This window comes from Amblyomma mixtum, chromosome 8 (assembly GCF_055824585.1).
Source record: "Amblyomma mixtum isolate Tamu chromosome 8, ASM5582458v1, whole genome shotgun sequence".
NCBI classification, from domain to species: domain Eukaryota; kingdom Metazoa; phylum Arthropoda; class Arachnida; order Ixodida; family Ixodidae; genus Amblyomma; species Amblyomma mixtum.
In genome coordinates, this window is record NC_143019.1 from 136507091 (window position 1) to 136527406 (window position 20316).

General features: G+C 46.3%; 1 protein-coding gene, 1 long non-coding RNA gene and 1 pseudogene across 3 annotated transcripts in view; 2 read left to right on the forward strand and 1 right to left on the reverse strand.

Moving 5' to 3' along the window:
* Positions 1–473: 473 nt before the first annotated feature.
* Positions 474–20316, reverse strand: part of LOC149334569 (G2/mitotic-specific cyclin-B2-like) — a 77460-nt gene continuing 57617 nt past the window's right edge. For both annotated transcript variants that reach the window (XM_089555177.1, XM_089555178.1), the window contains one exon: positions 474–1100. In XM_089555177.1, coding sequence (XP_089411303.1) covers positions 1064–1100 — 37 coding nt within the window. In that variant the 3' untranslated portion in view covers positions 474–1063. The remainder of the gene's footprint in view (positions 1101–20316) is intronic.
* LOC149334570 (uncharacterized) lies at positions 6599–9230 on the forward strand. Its single transcript, XR_016284750.1, has 2 exons — positions 6599–6777; positions 7729–9230. It is a non-coding gene; the product is annotated as an uncharacterized LOC149334570 (long non-coding RNA).
* On the forward strand, positions 10133–12911 carry LOC149334571 (uncharacterized; annotated as a pseudogene).

The window sequence follows — 20316 nt, forward strand, 5'->3', positions numbered from 1 at the left end:
TGAGGATGACAGAAACATGGCCGATTTACTTTTCGGGCGTTTTGGACATCCTGTGCCTAGCTTCAAGCGTATATTGCTTTGAGCATGGGCACACACTCTCATTTCATGCAGTGTACCACCATCTGGAAGACTTAGGTTGCTTTTTACTGGCTTCCAATATTGCTGTAGGCCAAAGTTTGCAAACATTATCATATACCATACATAAATGCACCTACATGACCATGACAGTTTAAGCACAGCTGTAGCTCACACATGCAGTGTCGTGCATTAATTTTTCACCTTTCTGTGATGTGTTGTAGTTTTGTGTGAGCTTGCTAAACTTACCACTCCTATCTCGGTTCAGGACATAGGTGATCACATGCACTGGGAACAAAAGGGTGGCTGTGCCATATTGTTGTGTTGTTTGTTGGCAACAGTACTAGTCAGCAGAATATTTCGCTGTTTTTTTTTTCGTGCTCGTCAATGATCATTGCTTGTGGAACAAGGGATCCTCATTACTTTATTTCTGTTCCTGCCTCAAAGTGACAAAATGAAAAGCATGTTAACACGTTTGATAATCCATAACCATTACTGCACTTTACAGGTTCCTGGCAACAGGTGGCTCAATGCACGATACAGCATTCAGCTATCGAATGCATCCATCTACCCTATCTGGGATTTTTAAGGAGACTCTTCCTGCAATATCGGACTGCCTTGCACCTGTGGTATTAAAAACACCAGGTACACAAGAGTGGACGGCAATTATGGAGAACTTTCTCTTCAAGTGGAATTTTCCAAATGCTGTAGGTAGCACTGATGGAAAGCATTTTGCTATACGATGCCCGGAGGACAATGGGTCGGAATTTCATAATTATAAGGGCTTTTACTCCCTCCTTGTGTTGGCAGCAGCGGATGCCGACTACCGCTTCACACTGGTAGACATTGGTGTGCAAGGCCCCCAGTCAGATGGTTCCTTCTTCAGAGAGAGTGACATCAGGAAGAAGCTGGAGGATGGCAGCTACCATCTGCCATCAGGTGCATCTAGGTGGCCCCCACGTTTGCTAGGGGATGCCGCATTTCCCCTCTACACATACTTGATGCTGCCATATCCAGGTAGAAACCTGAATGAAACAAAAAAATTATTCAACTACTGACTTTCTCGAGCACGGCGGTGCGTAGAAAATGCCTTTGGTATATTGGTATCGAGGTGGCGGTCGTTCCTAGGAACTGTCAGTGGAGACCTTAAACTCCTCGATCACATGCTTAAGGCAGTGGTATGTCTGCACAATTTTTTGATGGCGGACAATGCCTACTGCCCCAGCGAGTATGGTGACAGGCCCAGTGGGGAGAGAATTCAAGATGGACCTTGGAGGCAGTCGGTAGCTTCGGTGCAGCAGCAGAACTTATCTTCCAGCAACCGTTCTTCACCAGCTGCCTTGGCAATGAGAGATGATATGGCATAGTTATTACTCTCAAGTGCAACTGGGAATGTTCCCTCCTGCTTAACTTGAGAACAACTCACTTCATGGTGTATTCACCAGTGGAACCATCGACTATTACTGTGCGCCACTGTGACGAGTACATTGACAGGCTTGTGCAGAAGCTCCAATTAGTATATTTTAAGTGTTTTTTACCCAGGCTGGCAGGATCAGCCCAGACGAGTGTTGCTGCTAGAACACTGCCAACGAGGCAAGACCCAAAACAACAGTGAGAGCTGGCATTCAATGACATGGTCCCTTGCTCGAAAAGAAAGACATGCCTCTCTCTTCACAGTGCAGGCTGCTGTGGCTGAAGCAGTGATGAAGTTCAATGCAGGCAGCGAAAGGACTGCTGCATGTATACTGCAAGAGCTCAGCCTAACGCCTAGCCCCCAGACAACCAAGCGCATGCAGGAGAAAGATCTCCAAAGGAAAACAGCATCTCTGCAGAAGCGCAAATCTGCAGAAAATCTGCAGCGCACACTGAAAATGCGCCATTTTTATCACTCTGGTCAGACAGACTGCATCGCAGGAGGCTATTAAGTGTCTACTAATGCCAGTATGTCAATAAATTTGAAGTACTTTGCCATAAACAACACTTTGTTTGTTTTTTGGACTCGTAGCAAATCCCAAACTAGCACATCTCAGCGTCCATGGCAGATAGAACTGTAATTCTTTTTTCAGCACTACCGAGATGTGTATACTATGCAATCTTGGGAGCAGAATTTGTAATTAAAACTCAGAAACTTTTTAATTTGCTCTAGTTTTTTATTGCAAGTTAGGCACTATTTGTACCCTGAGTGTGATTGTTTTTAGAAACCACTTATGATGGTAAAATTAAAAACTGTTTCCAACATTGCATCCCTTTATGCTTCTAGAACCTAACCAAGTGCAATTTATGAACTTTTATAACGTGCTTTTTCCCTTAATCGTTATTTTAATGAGAGGGTGTGAAGTGTATCTAAGGAACTGAGTAATCAACCTACCATGAAACCAATGACATCTTTGGAATTAGCATGAAAAATTAGTCAAGGGTACGCAATTTGATTAAATTTGGTATAGAAGCAAATTTTTTTCTTTAAGAGCAGTCTCTCCCCTTAAGTGACAACTGAAATCTTTCATTTGAAAGAATGGGAGATGAATGCCAGCAATCAATATCAATATTTGGTCAAGTGACCCAACCATCTCTCAGGGCACAGGGCCCTTCAGCACCTCACACTACCAGTCAGTAGATCTATTCACATCGATTGGATTCATCTGGCAGCTTTCGTGCTACTACTCACAGGAAGACTGCAGGAGTGAGTCCTGTTGGTTCGAAAACAAATTTTGGGGAGAAGCTGAATAACAGATTTACGCAGGTGGCACATTACAATACTCATCAATGTAGATGCTAGGAGGTGCATTTTGGCTGCTGACGTGACAGAGCCTCCAGCGTCCCCCCCCCCCCCCCCGTGTGCATTTCTTTAGTGCTTGCCAGCCCGTTTCTATACCATGAAGGAAGGAAATTGTGGATGCGTATTGGCATTTTCCGGTTAAAACCGGAAAGTGCATGGCCTCCGTCCAGCATATTACAGCTAGCACAGTTGGTATTCAAACATTTTTGCCATTTTGAAGACAATGCGTCATATTCACACTTTGGCTGTAAACTTCTCTTAGGCAGGTGGCAGCATGCATTCCAGAAGCGGCTTCAGGCTGTTCTCTCACCGAGGGCTCTACACAGCAGAGGTGCAGGATGGCAGAGGCACTGCTGCAGCTTGCGGTCTCCAGTCAAGACATGCAGGAAGTGCTAAATGAAAACAGCATGCTGGGCATCGGTGTCCATGTGGACTCGGAGCTAGTGCTAAAAAAATTCACTATTGTGGAACTGTTGACCGCCGGCAGTTCTATGAATGCTTTCATAGGCGTGCATTCAAAGAGAATATTAGAGCTGATTGCTCAGGAAGTAGCTGTAACTGACGATGTGAACAATAGCATGCCCATTATGGAGTGCACTGTGCTTCTTCTCATTCAACTAAAACATGCCTCCATTTGCATGTCTGGCCACACTGTTTGATGTCAGTAGGTACACAGCTACCAGGAACTTTAGTAACACTTTGCGGAGCATGGTAGCCGTGCCTGAAGCAGCCGTACCATTGCCTGACAGGGCACAAGTGGAGAGCCATGTACCCCTGCATTGTGCTGGATTGTACAGAAGTAGAAGTTGAAAAATCCCATAGTGCATCATGCCGGATTTTGACTTATTCATATTACAAAGGGACACACACTGCCGAGCTGCTTGTTGGCGTCTCACCTGCTGGCCTAATAACCTTGATTAGTAAAGGCAGTGAAGCAACCATCAAATTGGCAGGGAAGCAACTGTGCAGAAGTGGTTACCAGTTTCGCGCATCACGCTAGCATGGGCAATGTGGCCCTACAAGCAATCCTATGCATACAACTGTTTTGAGAAAGCAAACATGAAACATGACACGACTTAATGCTTAATGAAGAGCTAGACACGTATCAACGTCGAGGCGCGAATTTCTTGAACTACCCTTCGCACCAATGCTCACACATCCGGCTAGCGGCATACCTTACGCATTAACCAAAGGATTGCCATTTTGCTGACATAAGCAAAATTATTTCATTCTTATCTGTGTTACTCCAGAAAAAGTCCTTTGCAGTGAAGTGTGCATTGGCGGCGCCTCGGGCTTTCCCATCCGTAGTTTGACCGCTCATTCTTTCTTCCGTTGAGGATCTTACGGGAAAGAATGTTGACTTATCTGGTTGCAGATGGCTTGGTTCGTACATTGAGGTATGCACATTCGTTTACTTTTGTATTTCTTTTCCATTGCCTAGGAAATAAAATCAAAACAAAAGGTCGCCGATCGCAAAGCCACCGAGAACGCACGCATTGGCTCGTCCATCCGTCCACGAATCCTCTTCCTGGTGCTACCATCTATGAACATTGCGAAAAGCAGTGGTTGAACATCGGGCGAATGAAGAACAGTGATGACTTTGATGTCAGCAACTCGTCGTAAGCGGTCTCTTCTGACTAAATCTACTGCCGAAGCGCCGCACGACGAAACCAACGGAACGGTGTTCACCATAGTAAGCCTAGCGGTTGTGAACAAACTGCTTCAGTGCGCGCAATGCAAAGTGTACGGCAGCCCTGTGAGCCTTTCGAAGGCAGGACAAGAATATGAAAATGCAGTCAAGCTTGTTCTGGGCTGCAATACCTGCGGGGAATTGAGTACTGGATGGAGTTCACCAAGGGCCGGTAAAGCCCATGTCACACTGCGGAAACAGCACATTAGAGAGTTTTAGCTGAGCGTTTTTACGGCCAGCGGAGCGGAGCGGACGAGCGCGGACGCCACTGCGCATGCGCACATCGCTGGGCCGGCCAGCGTTTTTACGGAGCGAAGCTTACGCCCGCTGGGAAGCCCTCTCCAGCGGAGCGATGGGCAGCGCGCGAGCGTGCGTAAGAGCGCGCGGGCGTGTATGGGTATTCAAGATGGCAGCCGTCAACACAAGCACCGGCGCTGCTGCGTTGTCGACGGCGACCACAGCTCAGGCCCGTTTACAAGCTAAGAAAGCGCGGAGATGTTTCACAACTGAGGAAGACTTGTGTCTTTTGCGGGAGGTGGCAGCGACCAGGACGTTTGGAGATGACCATAAGTGGATCGAAGTTGTGCGCATCGTGAACCACGCGGTGGGCCGCGAACTTACTCTGCGTGGAGCAAAAGACCGCGTGGATTTACTAATCGGATACTGGCGACAGCAGGACGCCAAGAACCTGAAAAAGTGAGTTTTATTTCTGCACAACTAAATGCCGGGGACACTGATAGGCAGTCGTTAATTAACGTGCATGCTGTTTTCACATTATTCAGGTCTGGTACTGAAGAGCAATACGCGGAGAAAGAGCAGATACTCCAAGACCTCTCCGACTACGTTCGGACAATCAATTATGAGCCGAGGATAGCCCCAAGAAGTGGGGGCATTATGAACAGAAAACGGCCCGCAACAGCTGAGTGTTCAGTTTCCGTGTCCCTAACGGGTCCACGGGAAGGTGCGACTTTGGTGCAGGAAACGACTGGCTGCAGCAGTAATCCTAGCGTGGCTGCCGACCGAAGTTGCGAAATTGAATCAACGCATGGTAAGTCTTACCATGTGTGTGTCTAACCTTGCATGTTCTAGGTTTTGATTTTCTCTGCTGAAATATAAAAACGCTTATGAGTGGTAATTGTTGCGGGTATTCTATGCACTGTAAATACGTTCGATTCGTCAGAGCAGTCGAGTGCCTGAGCTTTTCATACTGAAAGTCTTTAGGGCTCACTTCACTCATCATTACTGTGGATGTCCTTACTGTTTTTTTGCTTTGGCTGCGAGCCTCCAAAAATAACCCGCGCAAAAATTGGCAAATCAAACTGTGTTGATTTTTTCAGTTTGCGTGCTGTCTAGAATGGCTCGTAAATAAAACAGCACAAACAGAAAAAGGCAATTGACGCGAAATGAGAGAAAGCTTATGCAGTCTTTCAAAACCGAGTCGATCATCGTCAGTGCCGCGCGGCCGGCCTCGGATGAATGATAAAAAAAAATACATTTCTCGATGAAGCAGCAGCAGGAATGAAAAGCCGTACTCACATGTTATAAAGCGTGAAACACGATTGCGGGCTGCCGTACTGTGGTTGTGGAAAGTGGCTTCGCTTACTTTATAACAAAGCAAGCCCACCGCCTAAGAAAAGGCGCTGCGCATCGTTTCGGGTTTCGGTTACCGCATGATTTGTATGGTGACTCCTAAGGACTTAAGCCCGATAAGTAATTTAGTTCCGTGGGTTCCTTTAGAGGGAACTTAGCATGCTTAATAACTGAAAGTAAACCACAGCGTCAGGAGTTCGCAGAGCGAAGGGCGACGATTGGCAACCATAATAACGCTGATTTTAATGTGGGCTCAACTAATTATGCAAATACTGAGGTTTGTAAGAATTAACAGACGATATACATTACTTATCTGTGCGAATGAAAAGCTGCTCCTAGGAAGGCTGCTACATTTTTGTGTCTACCTTTCTTTACACGTTAGAACCACAATCCCCGGCTGCTCAGCTGCTCCTCAATATGTACGAGCCGGATCCTCCAGAGACCTCGGCTGCTGCAGCTGCTGGTGGCGACCGCTATGAGCAACATGTGCAGGGACAAGTGCATAACCAGCACTCTGCAAATGTTAGTCCAGAGCAGCAACACATCCCCGCCGGGCGAACGCAGCCCCAGCCCACAAATGGAACGGACCAAGGAGGAGAGCGCCAGCCTGCAGCTAGGCGACAAGCTCTTTCCGTCGCCACTAGAGGTAGTATTTGAAGGCATATTTTAACAGTGCAAACACTAAGGATTCACTGAGTTGAAACGCCGTTGTATGATAGTTTGATATGCGGTTGTACTAGAACTTGACAAGTGTACATCACCTTGGCAGGTGACAGCAGAATTATTGATTGGTCGCAATGCACCACTGTACCAGGAGTTGTATGATGACTCCTATGCAGCGCTTCATTAATGTGTAATATAACATACAATTATTATATAAATATTAAGGATGTAAATAATTATATCGGCTAAATAGGGTGCTAAATGACTATCAAGGCTAATTATTTATTGCCAGGGCAGCTACGACCTAGCATGTCTTACGATGGTATCGTGGATATATGTAATCATAATTAAGCACCGCCTGTGAATTTTTCATTCAGTGCGCTATCACCACAAAAATCTTTGTACCGCTCAAATTGAACATATTCACTACCTTTTTAGAAGTCACATTGCTCTAACATACCGCCGATCGCCGAACGCGCGTTTGTCTTTTTCCTGCCCATTGTGGTCTTGACATGCAGGGTGGATGAAAAAAAACAAAGAACACTCGTCATTGTCTTTCACACGGTCAAGAAACTTCTCTTTCCGCCTGTACATTGCAATATGGCGTGTATAGGACCCCAAAAACTTACCGAAAGAAAAGATGCCTTCATTAATATTCTGCCAATTAGTACACAGGCTACACTGCAAGAGGAACTCTGTTAGACAACAAAAATGGCACACAAGCAGAAACACAGGGGTCATAAACTGTTTACTGTCCTCGCAACAGTCCTTTTTATTTTTTATACAACGTGTATTGCGGTACCCATTCTGTATACAAAGTCCCGCTTAGCCGCAAATACGTCTGATAGAAACATGTATTTGTGACTATTTTGCTGCAGTGGAGAAGCTCAACTGAATTTAAGGTTGATAAAAAACTGCTTGTCTGTTTTTGCAGGAACCCGGGGGTTACAGAGCATCGGGCTTCAGCTGATCACTATGCGAGAAAGAAACGACTATGAGCTACGCATAAAAGCGCAAGAAATTGAAAAACAAAAAATTGAAAATGAAGCACGGCGGCTCGCTCTAGAGGAGCGCAGGTTGGACTTGGAGGAGAGAAAGCATGAGCTTGAAGTGAGACGTTATAATAGAGAACACGAGAATCTGCTTGAGAACGTACAGAGGATGTTCAACGAACAGACTCAAGCAATCTTTGATTTCTTCAGCGCAAACCGCGCATGACATGAATACCCAGAAAACTGTCCTGGCAAAGTGTTGTACATCTTGTGCTTGAATAAAACGCATTTCAGAAAGATGTGTGAATGACAAAACTACCGAGGAGTAAGGTAAGTTTCTAGATCTGGTGGATCAAGGCCGAAGTAATGCGATACCTGGGCACCATACAAACATGTATGACAGTTTGCCAAAAGCGCACTAGCTTTATAGATACGCGGCACGTTCTGGCGGTACAGCTTTTGATTTTTCTTAAAGTCAACAAAGGCGAACAGTCCTGCAATTTTTCCAAATCCCCACTCCACGGCTTGTCTTACGCTGCTCATAGCTTTGTTGAACGCGCGCTGCTCCGGGGTGAGGGACACACCACCATATGGCTTCAGCAAAAGAGGTCGCAGTGGGTAGGCGGGGTCACCATAAATGCAGAAGTTGCGCCCTTGAACGAGCCTTTCTAGCTTCGAATATACGTTGCTGATCCCGAAGTTACCTAAAAGCAGAAGTGAATTATAAATGATCAGTACCCGTTTTGAAGCAGCTGGTATGGGAGGAGAAAACAATGTGCAACATCGCATTATTGCACTTAACACTATTCCTTGGTTTCAACTGTTCGTTATTACTCACCAGCGTCATGCTTGCTGCCCGGGTATGATCCATCCAACTGGCAAATGATTCCATTGGGGCACATTATGGATTGGTATTTCAAGGCATGAAACCGCTTGTGCCCACTAAAGTAAAGTTTCTGATTTCTTGATGGCCGGCATATTGCCCTTGCTGTACCGTCGATGAAACCCCAGCAGTTTGTCAGCGGGGCACCTTTGGCGTGGACGGCCTGAAAATTTTAAGTGAAATTTTAAGTGTAAATTTGTAATTGCAAATGACAAACTTGACATTGATTCTGCTGTAATTGCGACTTACCTGCGAGAATTTCTCCAGAGTGTCGAGATTGAGCCAAGAATGGTTATTTACATCGTCAAGCAAGTGAAAAAACCGCTCTTCGATGTGGCGTAGAACTTCGTTCGTCAGTGACGATATCGTTGAACTGTGTCGCCCAAAAAGATCTTCAAGATCACACAGCCGGTTGGGATATGCTAGCCGTCGTAGGGTAATGCAGAGAGCTTCATCTGCGGGAACCACAACCCTTTGCGCAGTTACGACCTTTTCGGGTATGTGCAAGGCCCTCTGAAGTCTGCCTATATGCTCCTTCTCGAAACGAAAATACGTCCTAAAGACGCCATCATCCATAGCATCAATGTTCAAAAGTCCGTGCACTGAAAGTGGCTCTCGTCGTGTCTCGCCAAATACCTCCAGGCACAACACATCTCCAATCTCGGTCCAGGTCAGTTGCGACAGCAGCAGCGGGTCCTGTAGTATGCTCTTCGGCATGATGCTAACAGCAGTAGCAGCCGCCAATTCGCGAATGCGCGCGAAAACAGCTATCTTGTTTTGTTTCGGCTTGATTTGACTAGCTCTGGCGAACATAATCTCTTTAACAGACTGCGCTTTTGTACATCTAAAACGCAACACTTACCAAATAATTAACTAAAAACACAGAATCTACCTTTACTAAACAGTTTCAGCGCATTATTAGCAGGCTTAATTGATATTCTTTTCACACTAACTCGATTTGCGACCGATAGGTGGAGCAGCAGAGCAAGCGACTCTACTCCGCTCGAGAAGACGGGCGATCCGCCCGACTAAAACTCTTTTCTCGCGCGCCTCTCCGCTGGCGTATGCGCTCGCCCGCTCCGCCCCGCTGGCCGTAAAAACGCTCAGCTAAAACTATCTATTGACATCAACCAAACAGGTTTGCAAGAGAGCCGTCAACAAGTCGCCTAACCAACTTGTCCCACAACTTCTTGTTACACTGCATGAACGGCAGAGAAACGAGACAGGTTGCTGCGGTGTTGAATCGGTGTGACAGCTTTCGGGAACCGGAACAATAAACAAACAGCGTTCGTGGACCTGGCTGCCACTGTTCGCCGGCCGGGCGAATTTCCTGGAGACACCCCACCAACCAAAGCAGGCACTTTGCGGTGGTTCACTGCTTGTGTACCTTCCATTCTTGGAAATGTCATTTGCAAAGTGCAAGCATAACCGTTTCTTTTTGTTGCAATGCTATCTGCCGTGGTATGGCGTCTTGCAGGCGGGTGCATGCAAACGGGCAGGCTGCCGGGGCCACCACTGGCTGGCAGACGCCACCGCCACGGAGAAGCACGTTTCCTACGATCCTTGTCACATTCTTGTGAGCAAGCGTACACTTCTGACGAACGCGGGTTTGTAGGGAGCCAAAAGGAATGTCTTGTGCCGTGTGCAGATACTGCCTCGACCGCAAGCACCAGCAGTTTCTTGACGGGGTTGTGCGCGAGGTAGAACCACTCGTGCAGGAGCCGCAGCAGCAGACGAGTGTGCCAGTTGCTCGCGTAAACATGCTGCCGTCGTTCTCCTGCGGCCAGGAAAGTGACCTGATCGGGATGGTTGAAGAGAGGCGATATTTATGGGATATAACAGACCAAAAATACCATTGGCGTGACTTGAAAGAATCTGCGTATCAAGAGATCGCTACCAAATTGGGACCGGATTTCACAGGTGAGCGCGAGTTACCTGTCCTGCTACTTTTGAACGTGAGATGAACAAGAAAGCAGCGCTGCATTTGTTTCCCTATGAAATAGCAATCAGAATAATTTAACTCTGACAGGGCGGAACAAAGTTGATGAATTTGCCGAGATTGTGGCGTGATTTGTACTGATGTGTACTTAAGGTGATACATCTCCAATTATTCTTCAATTGGGCAGAAAGCCGGCCGGGGTGGCAATGCATTGTGGAACAGCAGCGCAAAATACGGAATGCATAGAAGTAGACACAGGACGCAAAAAGTAGATGCAAGTAGCCCCTGTTTAATTCTGCGTGTTCCGTTTTCTGTGCTGGTCTTGCACATTAGTCAAGCTTGTTACAGTTGTAATTGTTCGGTTTTGCCTTGTATCGTACCATTTCTGAGTTGTAATTTTGGCAGGATATGTTTTGGTTTAGCCTTCTTATTTCTTTCGATTGTTGTAAATGTGTAGACCCTACTCTGCTACAACTGGTACCTGTAGTTAGCAGTACTACAGATAAAAAGAAAAACGGCCGGGGTGGCAATGCATTACGTGAACACCAGTGCAAAATATGGGATGCATAGAAGTAGACACATGTAGCCCGTTTAATTCTGTGTTTTCCATTTTTTGTGCTGGTCTTGCAAATTTGTCAAGCTCGTTACAATTGTAATTGTTCAGTTTTGCCTTGTATCGTACCATTTCTGAGTTGTATTTTTGGCAGGATGTGTTTTGTTTTAGCCTTATTATTTCTTTCTATTGTTGTAAATGTGTAGACCCCACTCTGCTACAACTGGAACCTGTAGTTAGCAGTAGATAAAAAAAATTAGGTGTGGTGTCGTGCTGGCCATCATTGTGTCTATTGTTCTTCAAGATATCTAAAGAGGTGATGCCTTATTTTTGTGCAGCCACAGAAGTCAAGGCGAGATTTTCAAACCTGCGCTCGCAGTTCCAGTGCGAAAACCGCAAAGTGAAAGCGAGTGAAAAATCGGGAGCCGGACAAGATGATGTCTATGTGCCATGATGGGTCCACTGTTGGGAACTGGTATTTCTGCCGAGTGGATGCCCGAAGCGTGACAGTCGGTCAAATATGGCATCGGCAAGTGTAAGTCACAACTTCGCTCTTCAGTGAAGCCAGTTACCTAGTAACATACCTACTATATTATAAAGTCCGGATCATTTGACGGAATTTGGTTGACTAGGGATCATTCATCGCACATCTGCGTGGGAACTGTTATCGAACTATTAACGGGTTATGTGCTTGACTTCGTGGTGTTATCAAATTACTGCTCAGGATGTCAGCTCGGCTCCAAAGATGAGGACCCTAAGTACCTAGAATGGAAAGCCAGCCACAAGTGCCAAAAAAACACTTCAAGCAAGCTTGGACAAATGGAGGTGGAGGCTGCGAAAATTCTTTTTGGGCGGTCTTTTGAGAAACATGGACTGAGATACAGCACGATGTTGTGTGATGGAGACAGTAGGGCTTTTAACAGTCTCCAAGAAGAAAAAGTATACGGCTACTTGAGTATAGAGAAGGAAGACTGTGTGAACCATGTTCACAAACGAATGGGTGCAGCCCTTCGAAGCCTTCTGCTCAAAAATAGAGGAGACGGAAAGCAGAGCCTTGGTGGCAAAGGGAAACTGATCGGAGACCTCGTAACAAAACTCTTCAATTACTATGGCACAGCACTCAAGGCAGCATTGATGAGATGCAAAACGCTGTTCTTGCAACAGACTACCACATTATGTCAACAGACGCAAGCCCAAACCACTCAAGGTGTCCGAAAGGCGAACAGTCTTGGTGCAGCTTCAACAGGGCTGTGGCAAAGCAAGAAACTCCACCAGGACACAAGTACAAACCGCCTCTGCATGTTGCACAAGCCTTGCTGCCAGTCTACAGGAGCCTCTCTGACAGGAGACTGCTAGAGCGCTGTCAGAGAGCGAAAACACAGAATGCAAACGAAAGTCTGCACTCTATCATCTGGTCACTTGTACCAAAGGTGAGGCACCATTCACAGTGGAGGCCGTTGTCACTGAAGCGATACTGAGATTTAATTCTAGAAAAGAATGTGCCACTAAGGCAATTCTTCAGAAGCTGAACATCAAGAGAAGCAGTGAGGTGCTTCGAAGATGTGTGGAGAAAGATCAGTGCCAGCTCAAGGCATCCGACAAGAAGCACGCAAATGCAGAGAATTTCCGCCAGGCCATGAAGAAGAGGCCATGTGCCTGGACGGTTCTAGTACAAAATAAACCTGATTTCATGCCTTAATTTGTTGAAAATAAATTGGGGCTGTGCTGTGAAACTTCTTTCATTGTTTTCTCAAAGCTGCATACGCCTTCATGATACAAAGCTTGCTGTCTTCCAACAAAGATGTCGTGCACATACTTCCAGTGGCACAGATAGCAGCAAAACAGCTCCATGAGTTTCTTGATCTGCTGATAAAGCAGCTGGAGTACTTTGGCATTCGAGTGGTGCTGTGGTGTCGGACAACTGCATCAACCACAAAGTGATGTCATTTTTCGCCAGTCCTCCACAGATGAGCATTGTGTACAAGAACCCACTAGACCCTTCAAGACCGTTGTTTTTTATTCTGGACGCATCACGATGTGCATCCGAAATAACTGGCTGAACCAGCATAAAAGTGGAGGTGTACCTTTTTTCCAGATTTCAATGCCCCTTCAGAAAACCAATCTGTGCTTACAGCTTCCTTTAGCACTCTTTGCAAGTTTTGTGAGGAAGAAAAAAATTTTGGCAGCATGTTAAAGGCTACCAAAGCTGCACTGGAACATAAAAGTGGTACATCAGAATTTAATTGTCCTGACGTGGTGGAATGTAATGAATGTCAAGACACCGTTCAAAAGTCAATGCCTCCGAGACACGCTGCAAGTGCCCATAAACACACTGCCTAGTGACCAGACGAGTTTCTGAACAAGATTGTAGACTGGTTGGTCCACTGGGAGAGCTCTTGTTCAGATGTCAACAGACTGTATTGAAGAGCTCGGCTTCAAGTATTTTTGGAGGACTGGTTTGCCAGATGCAGACAGTTGTCTGGAGCTCCGTACCACGTGTCAATACACCAGATATATGAATCTGAGCAGAAGCTGAGACTCCAAAAGCTTCTTGACCTGTCCGAACTGAATGCCGTTGCACCTTGTGATTCCACCACTGATCTGCAAGCCATTGTCACGCAGTTTGATGCTACCGTGACGGAAGGCAATGTGAAGCGAAAGGAGCCTATGTTAATTTTTTCACTTGCGAAGGATGAAAGTGACGACGAACAGTGCATGAGGAGGAAAGCGGACGGGGAGGGTACGGCAGCAGAGATAGCGCGAATTTTCAGAGTTCAGGGGAGAGAAAACTTTATCCATGCGTGAAGGTTGCAACAAAATGAGTTACGGCGTCGCTCTACCGCGTCCCAGCATCGCCATTCTGGGAGCAAGGCTGCCCGACTCGCCGGCCCGGCCCATAAGGCTGGCTGGCCTTCTGACGTCGGGAGTCACCGCGCAGGGCTCGGAGGAAAAGCTGGGCCTTTGTACGGCCATACTCTCTCTGCGCTCCTGCTGCAGAAGCCATCTTTTAGCGTGGAGTGAATGAGCAATGGGACAAACCGTGGAGGCTGATACTGTTCAGTGTAGTTGGCCAATAGTAAAATTGGTGGGATATGATCTGGAACCGTGCTGTATCCCTTGACGAGTGCATCACCATTCTACTTCGTGGCTTCCTCTGGAACCTCAGACTGTGGGCCCGACAGCTGCGGCGCGTGGCTCTCAGTCTGCTACTTTCACCCATTTTTGAACTATTTTCCTTCCAACTCCCATTCCACTTAGATCGATAGTTCCTGATAGGAACTTGTTTCGGTCTCTGTAGCTAGCAGTCGCGATGTGTGGGGGTCGTGGGTGCTAGACGGCCAATATTGGTGAGGGTTTTCTCTGCGCCTGCGGCCGCTAGATCGGCTCCTGCAGTGCTCCAGGCATGACGCCGCTGTCATGGTCTAGGCCATTCGCTGTCTTATGTGTTTGTATTCTATGTCGCCTTTCTCTTGCTACCATTTCCTCTGCCTTGAACGTATTTTTCTGCATCAGTGCCGCACTTTTTCAAACGCTCGTTGCTCTCAGGAGCCAAGCGCAAACATATGTGATTAGTCGTCACTGCGTCACGATGACACAGGAAGGCGCCATTTGGGGAAGAGAGGGAGTCAACGTCTCCACTAACTGGCGCAGCCGCTCAACACAGTTCCGGAAACTGGGTTGACGGGCAGTGGTTGCTGCGGCCGCCTTCGTAAACGCATCGCTATCCCAGAGGCAGAAGTGGAAGGAAAAATGAATAACTGGAATAGAGAGAATCAGATCAAAGCCAAGCACTGACCATTTTAACTTTTCAGCTCGTGTCGGGCGTTCACGACAAATAATTTGCTTGTTAGACGATCTCCAGGGCACTTCTGGTGATTTGTCTCATAAGCCGTTCCTTCGAATATCAAATCGCAGTGGTGTGTACTCTATCGCTGCTGTCGCAGTGTTCAGTGCTTCTCTCTTTTTACACAAGGTTTCTACAGGCGGCTTACTTTTGTGCAGTACAATCGTTAACATTAGGACCTTCTACACTGGGGAGAAGCTTGCTTCCCCAGACCACGACGCTCGCCGTTATGTCTGTTGATGCATCCACAATGGTGCCTGTCTTAGCCCAGCCGTTCAAAGCTCAAGCTAGGGCCAGTCAGGTCATCACGTAGTTCCGTTCTGTCTGACAGGGCGAACACTTTTAGAGTGGCGCGCAAACAGCTGCTGCAACAAGGACTCGCTGGTGGCCAAGATGCTCTTCAACAGCAAATTTTTTGAAGAGGTTTCTTGGGAATTGTTTGTACTCTTCATTGATGGCTGAGAGGGTTGCACCAAACTGCGGAATTTAGCGGCAAGGAGGTCGTCTGGGTCGCTTTGCCTGACTGGGTTGCCCTTTTCGGCCCCTTTTATTCCTAAAGCAGGCAAACCAACTGACACAGATAGCTCCGGCTCAGTAGGCGAGCACCTAAATCATCGGGCAACGCGGCGGCAAGTGTGAACGTTTAGCATTTCACCTCTATCGAAACGTGGCAGCGTTGGCCGGGATTGGGTCCCGGCCTGCCACTGGCGCAATAATGCCTGAGAAAGGGCTACGAGCGCCAGGCGACGGCTTCCAGACCTACCAGGATGGTTCGTGGACGCCTGAGATTAGCACATTTGTAAAAACCGATACCTCACGCTCACCGTTTCTACTGCAAGCAAGCAGCCATGCAGCAAAACCAACGACGTCTAGACATGTATCACACTAAACACAGAAGGAAGCCTCCACTACTCACCGTCGAACTCGTTGTTCCTGCCTGCAGCTATGATCTGCAGGGCGGTCTTGCGCTTATCCTCGTTTCAATAATTAGGGTGGGTGTTGTGCCAGAGTACCGGATGTTTTTGGTAGAGCGATATTAGCTCAGCCTCCTTCGCCTTCGTAAAGCTGCCTTGGCTACGGAGCTGAGCCATGATTACCCACTGCTCTGTCGCTAGGTTGAGCTGCTGCTGCCGCCACCTCGATAGAGCGTTTTCATCGCCACCCTACCACAGCAAGCTGCCGTTATTTGCAGACGTTGCGGCCAATCATGACCAAATGTAAAACGTATGAAGCGTTGCACATTTCGCCAGTACTATCGCAGAAAATGGTAAAAAAGACAAGACACTGGCCCTTAAATCTGCAGAGAATGTTCTCTGGATGCTATCAGTACTACGCACTTGCATTTCTTATCAGAGCCCAGCACACTGCTATGTTTAAGGAAGGAAAAGCTTGTAGAGGGGTTGAGACATAGCAGGTACGAATGAAGCTTTGTTTTGTTGAAACATCTGCCGACTAACTCTCTTCAAAGGTTAACCTCACTGAATCTCAGTTTGGTGTTTACAAGTCAGAATGCTAGATTACTAGTTGAAGTCTGTAGTTTATTGTAAAAACATGTGTCACTTATTCTTGTGTGGGTTTTGTTTTTTACAACATACGAAGCTGCAAGAAGACGCCTCGACAGAGCACAGTTCACTTCGGATCTGGCATCCAGTGATAAAGAGAACAAGAGGAGGCACATATTTAAGCCAAGGCGGTTTTTGGTGGAATCAGACTCAGATGAGCAGAGTCCACAAAAACGAAATTATTGAAAAAGGCAGCACCTGCTTGTGAGGAGTATCCTGCAGTGCCACCAGAATTTCAGGCACCGTGCACATCAGGTCAGTGCAATGTAGCTTGGTGTTGCTATGTTAATTAAGATCTAGTCCTCCGTATTGCAGGCTTCAACCGAGAATGAATGGAGGCAAATTACTGCAGACTTATGGAGTAGGTGGCAATTCCCAAACTGCCTGGAAGCGCTGCATGGGAAACACATTGACATGAAACGCCCTGAGAATACTGGAAGCCTTTATTTCAACTATAAGGTATGACAAAAAAGGTATTTGTATGTTCTGACGTAAAAAAAAGGATTAGTACTTTTGTTGAACTGCTGTCAAGGCCCAACAAGCATTGTGGAAAGGGTCAGGTATGACTGTGAAACAGTCACACTGAAATAGTGCAAGAAAAAGCAGGACCTCAACAGCTATGAAAACATCATTTATGGCAATGTGGCATCAAGAAGATCCTTGAACAGACAAAGGCAGAAAAATGAGTGGCTTGTTATGACATGCATTTTAAGGAAGCCTGCAATAGATGAAACCACGGACAGCATAGGTGAATAGCAGAATGTTGAGCTGGGCGAGCTGATAAAGGTTCATAATGATTGGTGAGGATTTAATGCGCGGTTTTGATAAGTGGGAAATCAGTAGCATAATCATGTTATGGCAGAAAGATAACTGTTTTGGAAGTGGTTGCAAATGACCACTTATCTTCAGGACGGAAGGCAGTTGTGCTTTTTTTTGTGTGTGTGTGTTTACGCAAGGGGCCTACGGCCCCTCAAATTGTTGGAAATAAAAATTACACGATCCAAATCAGTGTGTGTGAAATAGAAAAAATAATTTTGTGCAGTAGTGTGAAACGCCGAATTCCACACTTAACACTACAGTGTAATAAATCTGTGAGGGGTCGAACTAGTGTTTTGTGTGGCATGATTGCGAGTGTGTATTCTGAGGAAGCAAAGTCTTCTTTTTGTTGTTGTTGCAAAAGCCCCTAGGTTGCAATGATTGTAACGCATTGCAAGAAACAAAGTTAATGACACTCCAGCAGTAAACTCAATAGAGGGGGGGGGGTGTCAACTGCTGTGGGTGCGGAGCAAGTATCAGAATGTGGTAGAGGATGGGATGAGCTGCCAGGTCACTGCATCGGGTACTGTTCACTCTAGTGACACCTGTGGACGCCAGCCTTCACAATATATATTCGCACTTATTTCCACGGAACCCATTCCATCCTTCTGCTAGCCATAGTGGACAGCAGGTATCTTTTTAAGCTGGTGGATGTGGGTGCACCTGGGAGACTCAGTGATGGGGGCATCTTTAAAGATTCCCCCATTGGCCAACGTTTTCATCAGGGCAAGCTCAATTTGCCTCGTGTAGCTCGACTGCCAAAGTCAGAGAAGGTGTGCCCTCATGTTTTCGTTGGTGATGGGGCCTTTAAGTTGCGCCCAGATTTCATGCGGCCACTGCCAGAAAGCTGCACAGATGCCAAAGAGGTGGTGTTCAACTACCGTCTCAGCCGTGCACGGTATGCATCACTCAAGCGAGAACCTAACAGTAAATTTAACTGTGCTTCTAGCCTCACTCAATTTGCAGTTAGCAGTATAGACTTGCAGGCGTACAATACTTTTTAAGTGCTAGAACCAGCATATCGAGTCACAAAAGGGCTTTGCTTGGTGTGAAAAAAGTGAGACACATATCAGTTTTGCAAGCAAAATTGTGATTGTTTCTTTTACAGAAGATGTGCTGAAAATGTTTTTGGCATCTTGGCATCTCGGTGGCACATCTTTGAAAGGCAAATCAACCTGGAGCCAAAAAATGTGGACAACCTAGTGAAGGCAACATGCGTGCTGCATAATTTCCTTTGTAGGGAGAGCAGTTAAGCTAGCCACTAGTGACCCCCTGGCTATGCCAGTTTTGCAAGCAAAATTGTGATTGTTTCTTTTACAGAAGATAGTGCTGAAAATGCTTTTGGCACCTTGGCATCTCGGTGGCGCATCTTTGAAAGGCGAATCAACAGGAGCCAAAAATGTGGACAACGTAGTGAAGGCAACATGCGTGCTGCATAATTTCCCTTGTAGGGAGAGCAATTCAGTGAGCCACTAATGACCGCCTGGCTATGCCAGTTTTGCAAGCAAAATTGTGATTGTTTCTTTTACAGAAGATGTGATGAAAATGCTTTTGGCATCTTGGCATCTCGGTGACGCATCTTTGAAAGGCGAATCAACAGGAGCCAAAAATGTGGACAATGTAGTGAAGGCAACATGCGTGCTGCATAATTTCCTTTATAGGTAGAGCAATTCAGCTAGCCACTAGTGACCCCCTGGCTATGCCAGTTTTGCAAGCAAAATTGTGATTGTTTCTTTTACAGAAGATGTGATGAAAGTGCTTTTGGCATCTTGGCATCTCGGTGGCGCATCTTTGAAAGGCGAATCAACTGGAGCCAAAAAACGTGAACAACGTAGTGAAGGCAACATTTGTTCTATTGGACGCCTGCCACATGCTTAAACTCCTCAGAAACACACTGTGTGACAAAAAAGTTCTAGAAAATGCCAATGGAGGCCTAATAATGTGGAAGCACATTGAACAGCTGCATGGGTTGCAATACTCACGAGGAACTGCATTTGGCAAACAAACTGAGGCAACCCCAAATCAACTGGAAGTCTCAGCCAATGAAAGTATTATCCCTTGCAGCACAAGTGTTCAGCACATCTGCAGCAGACGCTATTGAAGAATGCAGGGCACTAAGAGTGACAAGCCTGCGAGATTCTGCAGCCACTGAGGAGTTTATGAGGTATGTGAACAATGTGCTTGATATTCTTAATTCACGACACCTGAAACAAAGAGGCTGGAAAAAGCCCCTGTGCCCTGAAAATGTGGCTGCTGTCACCACATACTTGCAAAAGGCAAAGGAATGCTTTTTCCTCTATTCGAGACCCAGCACAAAAAAAAACTGCCCACAGAAACTAACAGGAAGACAGGCTTTATTGGCTTTTTAATTTGCATGCAGTGTTATTTCCTTGTACACCCATTTAGTTCACGATAATGCATATCTGCCTACTTAAAAATTGAGCCAGGATTGCAGTGTTTGTTCGGGCACTGCAATCAGTGGTGCTCCAGCCATTTCAAGTTCTGGAGCAATTTTTGGAGCAGAAAAATATGCATTCTGGAGCACATCTGTATCAGAACGATAACCCTGGAGCAACATGGGAACAGCATGAACGGAATAAAGGAGTCACAGAGTTTGTTCCTAACGAGATAAGGTTCAGCTATGCGTAGCTAGGAAAAAAACAATCAAAAAAACAGAAAATATTTTATTAATACTCACACTGCCTTGCACGCAAGTTCAACCAAGCGTGCTTGACTAAAAGTCCAGAGAACACGTTTACTAGAATCATTCTTTTTTCATGTTGGCTCTACAGTTAAACGTGGTCATAACGAAATTTTAAAAAAGTCTGAGATTTTTCTTTGCATCCAGGTTTCCGTTACATGTAGGTTTCGCGAAGTGAGTCAAAAGGACACTGCAGAACGGGAACCGAAATAAGAAATAAAAGTAGGTGCAA